General features: G+C 43.0%; 1 protein-coding gene across 2 annotated transcripts in view; it reads right to left on the bottom strand.

Moving 5' to 3' along the window:
• Positions 1–18,446, bottom strand: part of DOCK1 (dedicator of cytokinesis 1) — a 649,074-nt gene that overhangs the window by 93,093 nt on the left and 537,535 nt on the right. For both annotated transcript variants that reach the window (XM_063962225.1, XM_063962224.1), the window contains exons 36-38: positions 16,235–16,275; positions 14,244–14,334; positions 9,280–9,399 (exon numbers count right to left, since the gene is read on the bottom strand). In XM_063962225.1, the coding sequence (XP_063818295.1) occupies positions 9,280–9,399; positions 14,244–14,334; positions 16,235–16,275 (252 nt within the window). The remainder of the gene's footprint in view (positions 1–9,279; positions 9,400–14,243; positions 14,335–16,234; positions 16,276–18,446) is intronic.

Below are 18,446 nucleotides of genomic sequence, written 5' to 3' on the forward strand. Positions count from 1 at the left end.
TTGGCAGCTTTATGTTTCAGGTAGGTCTAGAGCGGTGGTGTCCCGGTACTTGGCTGGCATTGCGTTCTTCTGCAGAATTAAAGGGGTTCCCGATTTGACAAAAAGTGGGATTCTGCTTAAGGCTATGAAAGGATGGGCGCGCGTAGCACCTACGCCGCCTGACAGAAGGCGGCCCATTGATGCGGGGTTGCTGCCAGGCATCATTGGGTCGGTTGGAGCCATCGCATCATCTATGTTCGAATCGCTGCTTTTTAGATTGGCGTTCTCTATGGCTTACCACGGCGCCTTTAGGATATCGGAGTTGGTAGCGCCTTCTAAGCAAACTGATTCGCGCATGCTGGTAGAGGACGTAGTGGTGAGTGGGAGGTCCTTGCTGTGCAGATTGCGACGCTCTAAGACGGACCAGGTGGGGAAGGGCCGATGGGTCACCCTGGTTCCGGCACTTGAGGAGAGCATATGCCCAGTACGGTTGGCAGTACAGTATGAGGCAGTGAGGCCCGACTGTCGGGGGTCGTGGTTGCTGCACTGTGACGGGCTGCCAGTAACGAAGTTCCAATTTCGGTGGATGATGGGTCGCTGTCTGACGAGCTTGGGCCTTTCCCCCTCCCACTTCGGTACACACTCCTTCCGCATTGGGGCTGCTACGGCGGCAGCGGGTTTTTCGGGAGCCCAGATCCAGGCGGTGGGACGATGGAAGTCGTCCTGTTATAAGCGGTACATTCGCCCCGTCGCCTGAGATGTTTTGCTTAAGCGTAGCTGGCCTTCATAAAGTTAAAGTAAGATCATGTTTGCTTTGTGTTTATGCATATGTTATGTTCACTGTACGTTGGTTTGTTTACCCGTGTGTGATCCTACTCAGGGATTAGCCACTTGCCGCTGCGGGCGTGAGCCGGCAGCGGGGGTCTGGAGTTATTTTGCGATTTTTGCCTGACTTGACGGACTGAATTCTAATCATTAATTCGGCTGATCTGTTCTAATCGAAGTCCCTCAGCAGGTTTTTATGCTTTCACCTCCAGCTGAGTTATTTCATGTTTTACCCTCTTTTTTATACCCCCCCCCCCCTCTGTTTAATTTCGTTTTGTTTCTTTTGCCTTTCCCTTAATGTCTTAACGCTTTTACTTCAAATTGGTTAGAAGCTCGGGAGATCGGCTAGGCCGTGTCTGCTGCGACATTAGGAATAAAATTTTTTTCTTTTTGGCAGATCCTTCAGGTTCACAAAATTACATTTATGGCGTAGAATTATAGTAACGCATTTTACCCCTTTTTCCTTCCATTCAGGTTGTTTCGCCGATGGCTTGTCCATTTGGGTGGTCGGCCACTCGTATGTCTTTTGGGCAGCAAGGTTTTTGGCCTCTGATACTGCTCAGAGGTTTCCTGGAGGTCAGGGAATCAGATGGCTTGGTTGGCGAGGAATGATGTGGAAAGATCTATTGAGTAGACTAGTCAGTCAGGCCAGGAAGCATGGAGTTCCCAAGGTTTTGGTTGTCCACTTAGGTGGCAACGACCTAGGGAAGGGGACTTCCTTGGAGCTACGGTGGGCCATGATACAAGATCTGGCAAGGGTGGCCGCAGCATGGACCGATTGTATATTGGTATTTTCCCTGATGGTGCCAAGGTTGAGTTGGCGAGGTGTGAAGGACGGACGCGTAATAGATGAGGCCAGGATAAAGGTGAATGGGGCGGTGGCGAAGTGGGTCTTGGCCCACGGAGGTAAAGTGGTTCGCCACCCTAGGATTCGGTTCCGAGACAAACACCTTTTTTGGCCTGATGGTGTGCATCTATCCAATGAGGGGATGATGTTTTTCCTGGAGGATCTGTTCCTATTGTTGCAGGAGTTAGGGTAGGTTATGGTGGCGGTGCGAGGACTCTGGGATGGAGTCCTTCGCTTTTGGCGGAAAAGAACGGCAGTTTGTAGTTGTATGGTTTTTTATAGGTAGTAAGTTTCAGTGTTATGTGGTTTAGGTGCACTCACCTCCATCGACTTAATGGCCGCTCGACCACCCATCCGGGAGGCAGCGGCAGGGCACCCAGGAGCGGTGGGAAGTCACTGTGGGGGTTGTGTTGACACCTATTACCGGTTTTGATAGGGTGCTGGACGGTTTCGGTCAGTTTACCATTTTAAGTTTACCAATAGTTTAATAGAGCCGTTCTTTTTTCTGCCACCATTATGCCGGCTGATTCGGCATCTTAACAAATTTTTTCCAATTACAGGTTTTGCTATGGTTAGGGTCAAATAAATAGCTAGCAATTTTTCTGCCAAAATCATGTCTCCGTGTCTTTATTTACTGGTATAAAAAGGTAACTAAGGTTTACTTGAATAAAAGGGGTCCACCAAATATCACTAGGATGTTTAGGAGAGAGAATTGACTACATAGGAGAGGAATGAGTTAAACATTCTGTGAGGGGTGGACCTAGCTGTTAGGTAGTACAGCCTTAGGAAAAGGGGGAGGGTTAGGGTATATATAGGCTGGAGTGGCCATTTTGGGTCTCTTTGCAAGTGAATTTCCTTCCCGCCCTCCCGCCCTAAGGGTAGAGGTTGTTTGTGTTTTGACGCGGAGTGCATTGGCGTTTAATTGCTTGGCTGGTTTCATTCGTTGGCTATTTATAGGCGGAAAAGAACGGCAGTTTGTAGTTGTATGGTTTTTTATAGGTAGTAAGTTTCAGTGTTATGTGGTTTAGGTGCACTCACCTCCATCGACTTAATGGCCGCTCGACCACCCATCCGGGAGGCAGCGGCAGGGCACCCAGGAGCGGTGGGAAGTCACTGTGGGGGTTGTGTTGACACCTATTACCGGTTTTGATAGGGTGCTGGACGGTTTCGGTCAGTTTACCATTTTAAGTTTACCAATAGTTTAATAGAGCCGTTCTTTTTTCTGCCACCATTATGCCGGCTGATTCGGCATCTTAACAAATTTTTTCCAATTACAGGTTTTGCTATGGTTAGGGTCAAATAAATAGCTAGCAATTTTTCTGCCAAAATCATGTCTCCGTGTCTTTATTTACTGGTATAAAAAGGTAACTAAGGTTTACTTGAATAAAAGGGGTCCACCAAATATCACTAGGATGTTTAATGTGCACAGATATCCAAACGGACCCTGTTCATTTAAATTCTCAGGAACCAGCACATGGGTAACTATACACCAATTTATATAAAAGCTCATCTTTACAAGGCTGTGATTATTCCTTGCGGGACATTTTATTAAACACTGGGACGCCAGTGTATTTCAATTTTATACGGCATTATAACAAAGAAATCCTACCATATTGTATGCTATATTAATTATCATTAATACTTATTAATTATTTGTTGCTAAGTATATGCTGCTTGTTTGTTTGAAATGTGTCATTTTTAATGATTATTGGATAAAGAATTTATTTATACGTATCTTTTTAGTTCTACTGAGTCAATTATTCTATATGACAGACTGCACACTATAGTTTAACCTAATACAGTGTACATATAGCGCGGAGTATACACTTTTTCTCTGTTCTATATAATTGGCAACCTAGCTAGTTGTCTTACTCAGCTGCTTTTGATGCACTATTAATTAATCACTAATTGTTATTAGCGCCGGAAGAACAGTTAGGGACAGGTGTCCTGTTCTGTTTATTCCTTTAAATTTCAATTCGCTTTGTAGGGTGAACCAAACGTACTGCGCAATGCTGCTGAACACATGCTCACCAGATTTATAAAAAAATATGCATATTACACACACACACACATATATATATATATATACAACACACACACACACACACACACACACAGAGGCGTCACAAGGGGGTGCAAACGTACTGCGCAATGCTGCTGAATACATTCTCACCAGATTTATAAAAAAAATGCATATATATATATATATATATATATATATATATATACACACAGAGAGAGAGAGAGGCACACACACACACACACACACGCTCACACAGAGGCGTCACAAAGGGGTGCAAGCTGCACCTGGGTGTCACCCCTCCTCTGCAGTGACAGTACCTGGGTGCTGCTGTGTGACGTTATACTGCAGCACCTGGCTTCTGTCACTGAGGACCCAGCAGCTACATGGGGGTAGATTTACTGTGCGTCAGTTTGTTAAAACAGCAGATGGCTGGCGGCTCTGACTGATGGAGTTAAAACAGCAACAGATAGAAGTGCTATCCCATCCTCCCTCACTGCCACTGACTTTGCCTCACCTAATCAAAAAAAAAACACCAACCTTGACCCTTCCTCCCCCACTAGTTACTGCCCCATCTCTCGCCTCCCGTTCACCTCCAAACTACTTGAGCGGCTGCTATACAGCCGTCTCACCATCTACTTCTCTGACAACTCCATCGTTGATCCTCTTCAATCTGACTTTTGCCTACTTCACTGAAACTTCCCTGGTCAAAGTCACCAATGACCTGCTTTCGGACAAATCCACTGGTCTCTTCTCTCTGCTCATCCTCCTAGACCTCTCTGTTGCCTTTGACACTGTGGATTCTCTTCCGCACCCTCCAGACCATTGGCCTCTCTAGCATTGTCCCTGCCTGGTTCACCTTCGCCTCACCTCCTTCTAGCCTTCCTGTTAGTGTACCTCAGGGTTCTACCGTTGGCCCCCTTCTCTTCTCCCTGTACACCTCTTCCCTGGGTGTGCTCATAAGCTCCTCTGGCCTTCAATATCACCTCTAGGACAATGATACGCAACTATACCTCTCCTATTCTGACCTCTACCGCTCTGTCGTCTCTCGGGTATCCAGCTGCCTCTGTGCTATCTCCGCCTGGATGTCTGAGCACTCTCTGAAGCTCAACTTGGACAAAAACAAACTCATTGTCTCTCCCCCATTCAGAGTCTCCACTCCCACCCAATATCTCTATCACCATTGACAACACCATCACCTCCCCCGTACCCCAACTCTGTTGCTTGGGCGTCACTCATGACTCCACCCTCCAAGTCCAATCTCTGTCTCAATCCTGTTGGTTCCAGCTGACCAACATCGCTCAGATCAGGCTGTTCCTCTCCCAGAGAGCGAATAAACTTATTATTCACTCACTGGTCATCTCAACTATTGCAATATTTTCATCACTGGCATCCCACATTTCTATCTCGCTCCCCTCCGATCTCTTCTCAACTCTGCAGCTAGACTTCTCTTCCTCTCCCGCCGCTCCACATTTGCCACTCCCCTTCAACAAAATCTGCACTGGCTCCCATTACCCTACATAATCCTATTCAAACTCCTCACTCTCACATACAAGGCCTTCTCTAACTCCACAGCTCCCTACATCTCCAACCTCGTCTTACTGCATACTCCCTCCCGCTCTCTCCAGTCAGCCAATGACCGTCGCCTCTCCTCTACCCTGGTCACTGCATCCCATGCACAAATCCAAAAATGTGCCCATGCCACCCCCTTCACTGGAATGATCTCCCTCGCTCTATTAGACTCTCCCTAACCTTGCAAAGCTTCAAACAGTCACTGAAAACCCACCTGTTCAAAGCTTACCCTTCCACTGCATAACCGAGTCTCGAGGCCGCTCTCCCAATCCCCTGCCTCACGCCTTGACCATCTCTGCCTTGCGTACTTCCAGCTCCATGGAGCATGGCCCTCTTCCATCCTGTTATCACAAACCTCTTCTCTCACACTTCTATTACAGCTCTCTCCTACTCAATGACTGCCCACCCCTAGTAGTATAATGATTGCTCCTTTGCTTCCTTATATCTCAGCTGTATCTGGTTTAGTTTTTCAGTTACTGTATTATTAAAAGGTTTGTGTACCCTGTATTGTTCTAATGTGTGCTGTATATACAGCGCTGCAAACCACTTGTGGCGCCTTATAAATAAAATAATAATAATAATAAGATTCTTTAGTATTTATTTATTTAGAATTATTTCCACGAAAGAGTAATTTGGGAAATATAAAGTTTATGCACTGTATCAAGTTGTTCCTTCCAGAAGGCGATTTTAGGTGCAAAACAGTATCTGGTGGTTTCTATTACAAAATAAAATAATAATAATATGATTATATATAATAAAATGTTACATATAACAAATAACACCTAAAATGTTTCTATATAACAAATAACACCAAAGACATACTTTAACAGGGATATCCTCACAATTTCAAACATTAGTTACTAATTTTATGTTACTATTCAAGCTTCTTCTGTGGAGCTATATCTATATAATAAAATCAACTGCTGATAAAAATGATTAAATTACTCTGGAATGTGATGACAATTGGTTTGAACTCTGACCCCTCCCACCTGTCTCAGGGATGCACAGGAGAGAGTAAGGGGGAGGTGTTTGGGGATGAGAAATTAGGGAAGAGAGAGAAAGAGAGAGAGAGAGAGAGAGGAAGGTGGGAAGATAGTGTCTGCTGGAGAGAGAGAAAAAATTATTACGTGAGTAAATGGCAGGCATTACAGCTAGCTTTTTATATTTCGATTCATTTAGACTTGTGAAAAACTTAATGCAAACATAATATTATATTTCCCATTAATTCCTTCAAGATAGATGGTGCTGTAGAAAAATCAATATACAAAGGGGAAGTATCATTTCATATAAATACATTTGATCTTAGTCTTGCTCTAGAAGGTTAAAGAGCAGCTCAGCGGATAAGTGCATTGATCATGTAACAAAGACATTGATTCCAGTGTCCGCTATTTGTGGCCATGGACAGAACTCTTTGCCAGAGAGAGTTACAGGAACCAAACAATAGGTATAAGCAGTTTCTGCAGAAGTCCTTGCACAAATCTGCATCAACGACAATCGCTAAACAATAAAAAAAATACCTTGGGACATATAGTCTACAATATTATGAACACTGGCAAATTGCCCTCTCCAAGGTGTGTAGAGAGTAAGTGCACTTTGGGTCTGATGTACAGTTAAACGGACACTACGCGTGCTGTAATACCTAAATGTACATCCTATGCTTGAGTGGCAACTAATACATCAAACACTGCTTCCATACGTTCATTAGATACTAAACATACTCATCTTTCCCAGCTCAGGATTTATATCCCGTGCATATGCAAGCTCAGCTGCAAAGAGTTAATAGTTCTAGCACAGAACTTTATACTAGCAAGTATTTCTGGTCTGCTGCTGCGACACAGGAGCCTAATAATATTCTACAAAATCCTTGGATTAAAGGGCTTTATTAAAATTGCTTTGCTGCTGCAAAAGACAATAAAATAAATGAATATAAAGCATATCCAGCAGTAAAGGTTAGGCCACTGCAATGAACTAAACACATGGGTATGAAAGCAAAATCCACGGAAGGGAAGATTAGGACTTTATTCCAATGCTGGAAGGAATGACTCCCGTACTATGACATGCAGCTACAGGACATACTATCCGGCCTGTATCTTGAGTTGAAGCCTTGTGAGTGACACGCAATCACCCCATCCCTATAGCAATCTATATCATATTTACCCACCTCCATTAATTTACTAGGAAAACAAAGGCAGTTGGTAAAGACCAATAAGCAAATAAAACAAAATTAGAAGTATAAGCACAAATAAAAATCCTATGGTGCCCATAGGTGCGTGCCTGGGTTTCTTATAATGTGGCGCTACATGCATTGTAGCTATACAGAACTCCTTCTAGCCACGTACTATCTGGATATAAGACACAAGGGGTGTGCAATAAGTTTCCGGATGCACATTGTTTCAAAGTAGACGTCTACACCACTTGGCGAAGCAGGTGTGTCTTCTACGTACTGGATGAAGGTGACCACTGTCCACTGACCCGACTTTTGATTGGCCTCGGGGGATGAAATTGTTGATCTAGGATTCATCACCACTGATGATCTCCTAGACAGAGTTTGAGCAACCGCTATCAAGCACGGCCAGCATGTTGCGGCACCAAGTTATCCGAGCCCCCTTCTGCTCTCGAGTCAGCTGATGGTGCACCTGACATGCAGAAACCTTGGTCAGGCCAAACTTTTCGTGGATTATCAAGGAAATGTATAAAAATTTGGTGAGGGATTACAGTGGCGAGAGATGAAGGACCAGACAACCAGCTTCTGTCATTTTTCAAACACAGTGGCTCATTTATCAATGAGTGATAAAACTCATTGGCCCAGATTTATCAAGCCTTGGAGAGTGACAAATTGCACAGTGATAAAGTACCAACCAATCAGCTCCTAACTGTCATGTCACAGGCTGTGTTTGAAAAATGACAGTTAGGAGATGATTGGTTGGTACATTATCACCGTGCTATTTATTACTCTCCAAGGCTTGATAAATCTCGTCCATTGTGAGTGCTAAAACTCGTTGTGAATGATAAAATTTGCTGCATATGATAAATGGTGCTCCAGCTAATCAGCTCCCAACTGTCGTGTAATCAGCTCTTAACGGTCATGTGATTGAAAAATGACAATTGGAAGATGATTGGCTGGAACAGCATTTATCATATGCAACAAATTTTATCATTCACAAGTTTTAGCACTCGTTGCTAAATGGGCCCCACAGCCTGTAAACTGAAAGCTAAAAGCTGATTGGCTGGTACTTTATCTCTTTCCAAGCTTTCACACATCTCTCCCTATGTTACCAACGTATTGAATAATTGTGGAATTAAGCATAACCTGAGGAGAAATGAAAGATAAAGTATACCTAATTGATATTTAATGCAACACCTCTTAATGCCCCTTTAAGTGCAGGGAACAATTACAACAATTTTCCTTTAAAGTAAAATTGCTGTTGATGGGCGTCATGCACAGCCATGAATATTGCTACAGACCAAGAAAATGGCTGTCCTCTCTTGGCACAATATAACGCATCAATTCCATGCTGTATTAAATATACTTTAATATATTTGTTAATGGTTAAACTTTCACTGGCACATTTTAAAGATTTCATTAGCTTATGAATTTACATTTCTCCTTCGGTATATGGACAATGATTCAATTTGCATTTTAAATCCGGCGCAATTGATTACTCCAGTCACATCTGTACAACTCCCAGCTATTTCGGTATTCACGATAATTGCTTTTAGTCAGAAAGGAGCCAGGGTGTTACCACAGTCTCTGAGCCAATGAGCAGCCGCTTCATGTAGAGTATACTGACAGCTTTACATGGATTACCGGAATCTGGATACCATTCAAATGGAAAAAAAAAATAACTGCATCACTTACCCTCTTTCACAGGAAAATCTAGCGTTTGCATAATTTATTGGTTCAGGGATTTGGTAGCATTTTATGCAGCCAATAAAAAACCGCCATTGTAAAACTACAAGAACATGGGCTAGTACGGATTTCACATGCCGAGAGGAAGTAAACAAAGACTTTCTGAGGAGCGTATTCACTTCTTACCTTGCCTTTGTCAAAGAAATGAATGATCTCTTGGTACAGCTGATCTTTTAATTGTCCTTGTGTGGAGGCCTGGTAACCATCCCGCTGCGTCAAATGTGCCGCACAAGCTTCCTCTGACCACTGGTGGGGGGGCGACAAGGGGCCGGGAGAGTGTGGCGGGCAGGAGATAAAAACAAAAGGGTTATTAGCCGATGTATACGTTATTCATTGTTACGTTCATGCTTCTGCCTGGCTAGGAGAGGAACTGGTGAGAACAATTGCTCTTTGTTATTAGCAAACATAGTAGATAGTGCCAGAAAACACTTAACAGGAAGAGAGCAGAGTCTTAGATTCACCTCATAATGGGGTGAATCTTGAGTAGGATGCATCTGCAAAAAGGGACGCATTCTGCACAAGCATCAAGTAAATGAGGTCTGCACTGCATTAGCACTAGCAAGTAGCATCTCAATGGCACATAGCCCAACGAGAAATGGGCAATCTGATTCATGGGAAAGTCACGGGCTTGTAGGCCGACTTCTAAGCTTGTTGGCACCGTGCGGACGGAAATTGGATGCCTATTATAAAGGAATCCTAATAAAAACAACTGTGCACGTGGGAGGAAAACAGCAGGCAGGTGTGGCCTTCCCCATGAAGATGAACGGATAATCGGCTCGCATGGGCAGTCTGCTGTGGCAGCATGGAAAAGCGTCAGCAGGTGTGTCCGACTCAGAACCAGCCGAAGGCATAAAACGGGGTCTTATAATTACACATGACCATTCCTTTGCCTTGAGCTGATCAATCTGGCAACAGATACAATTTTTTTTCTGCAATTAAATAGAACAATACAAACTGCTCGCCAGTACCAAACTAGCTTGAGGAAACCTATGTTTTTTTACCATTTGTTGAACTAGAAGTCCCAGCATACCCTTTTTAATCAAAACATTATATCATTTACAGTATGTGACATAATGAAATGGATTTGGAGGGAGGGACACAGATTACTGTTCTAGGTGCTGTAAAATCTCAGGACCTTTTGGCATCTTTTATGGCAGTGTCCCATGGTGAATGCCTTTTGGTGGAAGGTTACTCGTGCTATAGCCCGCACTAAGGATTATTTTATGTGTGCTTATCCGTATTCCTATTTCTGTCCTGCGGTATGCTCTCTTGGGGCCATGGCCGAGGATATTCTGGACAAGCATAGTAGGCAGTAGGTATTTAATTTATATACTATATATACACACACACAGTATGTATGTATGTATGTATGTATGTATATTTTATATTTATTTATTTATTTGTGGCTCATTCGTGGATGGCTGGATTGGGCCCTGACTTTACTGCATGGATCTCTTTGGTTATGGCACGATATCTCATGAAAAGTAATTATAGCGCGAGGCTCTGAATCAGAATAGGAGCGTATCTGGTCCAACTGGCTGGAGCCAACATTCGCCATCCCAACTGACTGAGACTAAACTCACGTATCACCTTTCCCAGTACGGTGCTTATATATCAGTTGGGATCAGTATGATTTGCCGATGGACAGGATGCCGGTATTCAGTATACTGACAACAGCATCCCGTCCATCAAAATCCCGACAGCCCCCCCAGTAAGCCCTTTAACCCTCACCTTTCCCTACCCTAACCCTCCCTCGTGGGTGCTAATCATAATCCTCTCGGCTGGTGCCTAACCTTAACCCTCCCTTCCCCGCTGCCTAACCCTAACCTTCCCTTCTAGGTGCCTAACCCTCCCTTCCCAGCTGCCTAGCCCTAACCCTCCCTGCTAGGTGCCTAACCCTAACCCTCCCTTCTCCGCTGCCTAACCCTTCCCGCTAGGTGCCTAACCCTAACCCTCCCTTCACCGCTGCCTAGCCCTAACCCTCCCTCCCGATGCCTAACCCTAACCTTTCCAGCGCTGCTGTCTAACCCTAACCCTCCCTTCTCCGCTGCCTAACCCTAACCCTCCCTGCTAGGTGCCTAACCCTAACCCTCCCCGGTGCCTAATCCTAACATTTCCGGCGCTGCTGTCTAACCCTAACCCCCCGTCTGCATTCTAAACTTAACCCCTCCCCAGGACGCATGAGCGCCCCGCTGTCAGAATGATCAGAACGCCGACATCCCATTCGGTGTCGGTATAGTGACACCGGGTTTCTGTCCTGGCTTGGGATCCCGGGGACGGTATATTGACCACCGGGATCCCGTTCATCAGAAAGCTGACTGTTTCCCTCTCAGTTATCTTTAGCATCTGCTGGTTTCCCGGTGCTCCATTTTATGCACATTATCCTTCATTATATTGTGTATGACAATTTATTTTCTAGCGTGGTCGTTGTGTTCACTACCTGCTCATCTTCGTCATTGTATTGTTTTCTTATATATGTACTGTGTATTGGTTCTAGCTCTCATGTGTACTACTATTTACATCTGCTGTTTTCTAGTGGTCACTAGACATGTCCATTTTATTCTGTACTGTGCAACGTATATTATGTAACGAATGAGATATCTTTCATATGTTTATTGTTTTTATTGTTGTTATTTCAAATTAAAACCAATAAAAATTACTAATTTTAAAAAAAACATTAACACAATCGCCGGCTCACATTTATTACTAAGCAGGTGGAGAAATTATAGCGGTAGCCGCCGGATGGTAAGAGATGAGGAAAAGTGAAACTTGAGGATTTCCTGGCAATAAGCAGAAGCAATGACCCTTGCTTGTACTTTACAATTTATAGGCGACTATTTTGTGAAAAACAGTTATAGAAATAGCCCTAAAAATTTTATCTCTCAGTAGAAATTTTACAACTATGATGAAGAATTTTACGAGTGATACATATTTTCGGAAGCAACTGTGAACATAATGAACTTTATGGGAAGAGCAGTAACAATTAGGAAAAACTAAAAGTAGAGCAGTTAAACATTACAGTCTATAGTCAGGGCTGAGGGCAAGATCCATGCAGATGTTTTTCCCAAATTAAGATATCTAACCTTAATTTGCAGTGGAGAGGGTTTGGGAACGGGAGAGCCAATCAAAATCTGCGAGAGAAAATAAGTGGAGGCGGCCTTGGAATCAATGGCTGCAAAGAAAAGCCGCGGAGGCCGCAGCTGGAGGGCGGGACAACTTAGTCAAATCTTTTACGGTAGTAGTGCATCTTAATGAGCGCTCCCTTAGAGGTCAATTATACTATACCGGGAGGAAATGAATGCTACTTACTAGCAAATATAAAATTGATGCGATGCAGACAAAGTGCTATATAATTTTAAAATTGCTGCGTTACTTTATTTCCATGAGGATAAAAAGTAATGGTTGCTGAAATGTTCCTCAAATATTTACTATGAAAGAGGAGAAGCCGCTATCTCTATGCGGTGTCCCATAGTGACTTAACAACTGCAGGTCAGATCTGATTTCAGTGTTCGGTTTATAGGGAGGCAATTATAGAAGACTGAAGATATAAAGGGTGAGACTTTGGGGGTCATTCCGAGTTGTTCGCTCGTTATTTTTTTCTCGCAACGGAGCGATTAGTCGCTAATGCGCATGCGCAATGTCCGCAGTGCGACTGCGCCAAGTAAATTTGCTATGCAGTTAGGTATTTTACTCACGGCATTACGAGGTTTTTTCTTCGTTCTGGTGATCGTAATGTGATTGACAGGAAGTGGGTGTTTCTGGGCGGAAACTGGCCGTTTTATGGGTGTGTGCGAAAAAACGCTACCGTTTCTGGGAAAAACGCGGGAGTGGCTGGAGAAACGGAGGAGTGTCTGGGCGAACGCTGGGTGTGTTTGTGACGTCAAACCAGGAATGAAACGGACTGAACTGATCGCAGATGCCGAGTAAGTGTGGAGCTACTCAGAAACTGCTAAGAAGTGTCTATTCGCAATTTTGCTAATCTTTCGTTCGCAATTTTGATAAGCTAAGATTCACTCCCAGTAGGCGGCGGCTTAGCGTGTGCAAAGCTGCTAAAAGCAGCTTGCGAGCGAACAACTCGGAATGAGGGCCTTTGTGCGGAGAGAGGCAGGGGACAAACTAGAAAATCTGCACTTACTGAAAAAATCCAGAGCATTATCTGACATTATTGAAACAGCGTATGTTAAGTAACTTGTATTTTTCTCCATTAAGCATCAGACTTTCTATCTGACAGACCGCTGCAAAGCGTTGCAATCATCCTATCTAAGGTAAATATTCTCATTGTGATCATTTAATTTAGAACAAGTGTCACTTTCATGAAGAGTTAGAGTATTAATGTTTTTACATTTGTGGTTAGCTCCTCCCTTCCGCCTAACTAGCGGAATAGCCACATACTATGTCCAGGATGACGCCAGTGGCTATACTAATCTCACTGGAGCCTCAGTAATGTGTCTTCTCAGGATATGGTAGATTAGAGTTACATTAAAAAGGTCTACAGTCAACAGGTTGACCACAAGTGGTTGACATAGTAACGGTAGACAGGTAAAAAGGTCAACAGGGTACAAAAGTCGACACAAAAAAGGTCAACAGTTTATTTATGTTTCCCCCCCCCCTTTTTGCGCAAAAAACACCCCCATTAGTTTACAATCGTAGTCCACGTGGATGGTAAAGGATGAAAAGGTAGAACTTTAAAAAAACAACTTGTTTTGACCTTAGTGTCATGTCGACCTTTTGCACCTATCGATCTTTTGTGCTGTCTATCTTTTACATGTTGACCTTTTGCCCACATCGACCTAATGAAAGTTGACCATCCGGGGTCGACACATTGACTATTATCCGGATACCACATTCTCAGAGTAGACCCAATAATAACAGGACTCTAAGACAGCTGTACTCTTCGCACTTCTGCTAACTAGGATGGGAGTTCCAAGGAAAATCTTTATTATGGGTGGCGTTCAACAATACGTCACGACAAATCATCTTTTACCCATTGGGAGTAAAACCTGAAGATGTTATTGACACATGAGGTCAATGGGAAAAAGAGTAAGAAGAGGGTTTGGGATTTGGAAACTGTATATAAAATGTGACAGTACCTTAAGCAGCTTGGCATGTAGAAGTAGTGTATACGCAGCCTCCGTGTAGTTATCACATTCCTTGTGGAGGTCGCACAGTTTGTACAAATATCTGAAAAGCGAGGGAGAGCTTGGTAAAATGCAGAAACCAGCACCCGCTCACATCTCTAAGTATCGGTCATGCAACGTTGGCCTGCTAATGCAATCGTCATCATCATCACTTTATATTTATAAACTGCCACAAATGCTGCAGCGTTGGACAGTCGGTGTACAAAGATATATTGTAAATATATAGTAAACATAGGAATGAATCAATGAATACAATTAAGCATAAGAAATATGTGGTGCAAACACAAATATGAGTTATGTCAAAGTAGCCCAAATACAAGTACAGATTCTGCGTGTATGAGATAAACAGCATCACAGTCACCCAAAAATTCAGCGTAAGGCATAACAAGGGACATACAATACGGTGCGCAGATCTGACATACAGGGTAAAAATGGCCTGCATGCGAGAGCTTACATTGTAGGCGGAGGTAATGAGAGACAACCAAAGCAAATGGAACACAAATAATAATTCATAATTTTATGTATATAGCGCTCTTTCTCAGACAGGACTCAAGCCACTTGTCAAATGGACATGGGTGGTTGAGAAAGTTGAGGGAGTGGACATGATGGTTCATGAGGAAGTAGGGTAGGCACGCATCAAGTGGTGTATTCTGAGGGAGTGTAAGTTTTGATAAGTGTTACATTAGGGATGAATTGGGTAGGGCAGGGCAAGGAGTTCCATAGGTGAGGAGCAGCACTAGAGAAGTCCTGGAGAAGCGAGTGAGGGGGACTTTTGAATAAGCGCTTTTCAAATGAAGTGCATTTGAATAATGTGCTTTTTAACATGTAGACAGCCTTTCAAACATATTCAATTTTTTTTTTTTTTAATCCTCAGGTCCTTGTAAAATTCTAAGACTTCACTCTCTAGCCTGTGCCTAGAAATCTCATTGATTTAATAGTTAAGAGGCAGAGATTAAAAAAAAAAAAAAAAAAAGTATGGGCCTATTTATCAACGAGTGATAAATCTTGATGTGAATGAAAAAATTGGTGCATATGATAAATGGTGCTCCAGCAAATCAGCTCATAACCGTCATGTGTGAAAAATGACAGTTGGGACCTGATTGGCTGGGGCATCATTTATCATACGCAACAAGTTTTATCACTCGTTGATAAATGGGCCCCCACAATGTGTAAAAATGGTGTTGCCATTAAAATGTTATGAAAGAGATAGCAAACATCGGATTGGCTGCTAGTTACCAGGAGACCGGATTTCATAAATGTCCTCTTTTTATCTTCTTTTTTAGTAATAAATATAGTTTGACTACATTAATAAACTGTTTTTCTCTCCAAAAGCAAATGCATACTAACTATTGAGGTTACATAATGCTGAACATACAGATGTTTCACAGGAACTGTGGTTGATATATATATATGTGTATGTGTATACAGGTTGAGTATCCCTTATCCAAAATGCTTGGGACCAGAGGTATTTTGGATATCGGATTTTTCCGTACTTTGGAATAAATGCATACCATAATGAGATATCATGGTGATGTTACCTAAATCTAAGCACAGAATGCATTTATGTTACATATACACCTTGTACACACAGCCTGAAGGTAATTTTAGCCAATATTTTTTATAACTTTGTGCATTAAACAAAGTGTGTGTACATTCACACAATTCATTTTTGTTTCACATACACCTTATACACACAGCCTGAAGGTCATTTAATACAATATTTTTAAAAACTTTGTGTATTAAACAAAGTTTGTGTACATTGAGCCATCAAAAAACAAAGGTTTCACTATCTCACTCTCACTCAAAAAAGTCCGTATTTCGGAATATTCCGTATTTCGGAATATTCCGTATTTCGGAATATTTGGATATGGGATACTCAACCTGTATATATATATATATATATATATATTTTTTTTTTTTTACTTTTGTGGAGGTTTACAAACCTAATATACATTTCTTCTCTCTCAATTTCTTTGTAGAAGTTCTGCAGAGACAAAAAAAAAACCCGGCAGATTATTACATATCGTGTTTTCGGTGTCCTGTGGTAGTAATACAGTATAAAAATAAAATCACACATGAATATTCATGATCAGTTTTATTGGAAGTTCGGAAAACTATGAGTCATAGCGCTTGCCTTTAGTTTCTTCCACTTTACATTAAAGTCTGTGGAGAAACTATTCCTCATAGGATGGAACTGCTAAATAAAGTTTTTTGACCTCTGAAAATGGAATCTAATCACTTGAAGAAAAGACCTGAGTTTGCTAGCCCAGGGGTTCACAAACGTGGTCTTCAATGCACCCCAACAGTCCAGGTTTTACGGATATTGCTGCTTGTGCACTGATGGAATAATAAAACAGATTGAGGTACTAATTAATATCCCTTTTCCACTGCCGCTAAAACCAGTGTTATTGCCATGATAATCCGGGTCGCAGCTCTATGGAAAAGGATTAATCCGGGTCCAGTGTCCCAGGTATCTAACCCAGCTATCTTGCAGGGTTGGTCCCTGAAAGAACCTGGATTAAGGGGCCGTGTAAACTGGGATATCCGACCCAGCTTCCGTTTACAGCATTGCAAGATCCACAGCGAGTCTCACCAGGGATTAAATCTTATATGGAATCATATTCTATATTTAGCTCTTGGGGATAGGGTGGAAGAACACATTAGCTTTCAGCCAATTAGGGCTTCATGCTTTGCTATGAATCTCAGTATATGTACTGCTTGATTTCCTGTACACTTCTATCAACAAAGAGATACAGACATATAAGCATGTGCAATTAAGGGAAAGTCTTGTCATATGAAACTAGAACAGGACTACTTATTTTATGCGTCAGGGTCACTTTGTCTCTTTTTATGTGTTTACTTGTACAAGATTGTTCTTTACTCCTAACTAATAAACTAAAAATTTCCTTTGTCCTTGCTACCAAAAGTTTATATAGCAGTAGAACCATAGACGAGGACACCGCAATAAAACCAAAGGAGGTGACCCCACAAAAAAAATACAAAAGAGAACCCCGCAATAGAACCTCAGAAGAGGACCCCGCAGTAAAACCACAGAAGGGAATCCCGCAGTAAATCCACAGAAGAGGACACCGCAGTAAAACCACAGAAGGGAATACCGCAGTAAATCCATAGAAGGGGACCCTGCAGTAAATACATGGAAGGGGGCCCCGCAGTAGATCCACAGAAGAAGACACCGCAGTAAATCCACAGAGGAGAATCCCGCAGTAAAACCATAGAAGGGGCTCCTGCAGTAAATCCACAGAAGGGGACCCCGCAGTAAATCCATAGAAGGGGACCCCGCAGTAAATCCATAGAAGGGGACCCCGCAGTAAAGCCATAGAAGGGAATCCCGCAGTAAAACCATAGAAGGGAATCCCGCAGTAATTCCTTAGAAGGGGCTCCTGCAATAAAACCATAGAAGGGGCTCCCGCAGTAAATCCATAGAAGGGGTTCCCGCAATAGAGCCGTAGAAGGGGAGCTGCAATAGGGCCATATATAGGTTCCCCCTTATACAACCAAACATAGTGTCACCGCTATAGAACAATAGAAGAGGATCCCTCAATAAAATCATCGAAGAGGACCCCTCAATAGAACCATCAAAGAGGACCCCTCAATAGAACCATCAAAGAGGACCCCTCAATAGAACCATCAAAGAGGACCCCTCAATAGAACCATAAATAGTGTCTCAGCAATAAAACCATAGAAGAGGACCCCACAATAAAACCATAGTGTCCCCACAATAGAACCATAGAAGAGGACCCGCAATAGAACTATAGAAGATGACACTACAACAAAATAAAAGATGGGAACCCCACAACAAAACGGGATCTGTCTGAGTTACCGACAATCGGTATGCCGGCCGTCAGCATACAGACAACGGCATTCCGATCGTCAGTATTCTGGCAGCGGGGAAAGCGCAAGGAATCCCCTTGCAGGCTCACTGTGCTTACCACGCTGCGCTCACCACAGGTTCTATTCCCACACTATGGGTGTTGTGGACACCCATGAGTGGAAAAACCCGATAGCTGGGATTCCGGCTGTCGGCATTGTCAGTGGTCGGGATCCCAGCATCGGTATCATGACTGCCGAGATCCCGACTGCTGGCAACTTAACGACATACCAACAAAACTATAGAAAGGTACCCACCGCAACAGA

The sequence above is a fragment of the Pseudophryne corroboree genome, chromosome 3 (assembly GCF_028390025.1).
Source record: "Pseudophryne corroboree isolate aPseCor3 chromosome 3, aPseCor3.hap2, whole genome shotgun sequence".
Lineage (NCBI taxonomy): Eukaryota > Metazoa > Chordata > Amphibia > Anura > Myobatrachidae > Pseudophryne > Pseudophryne corroboree.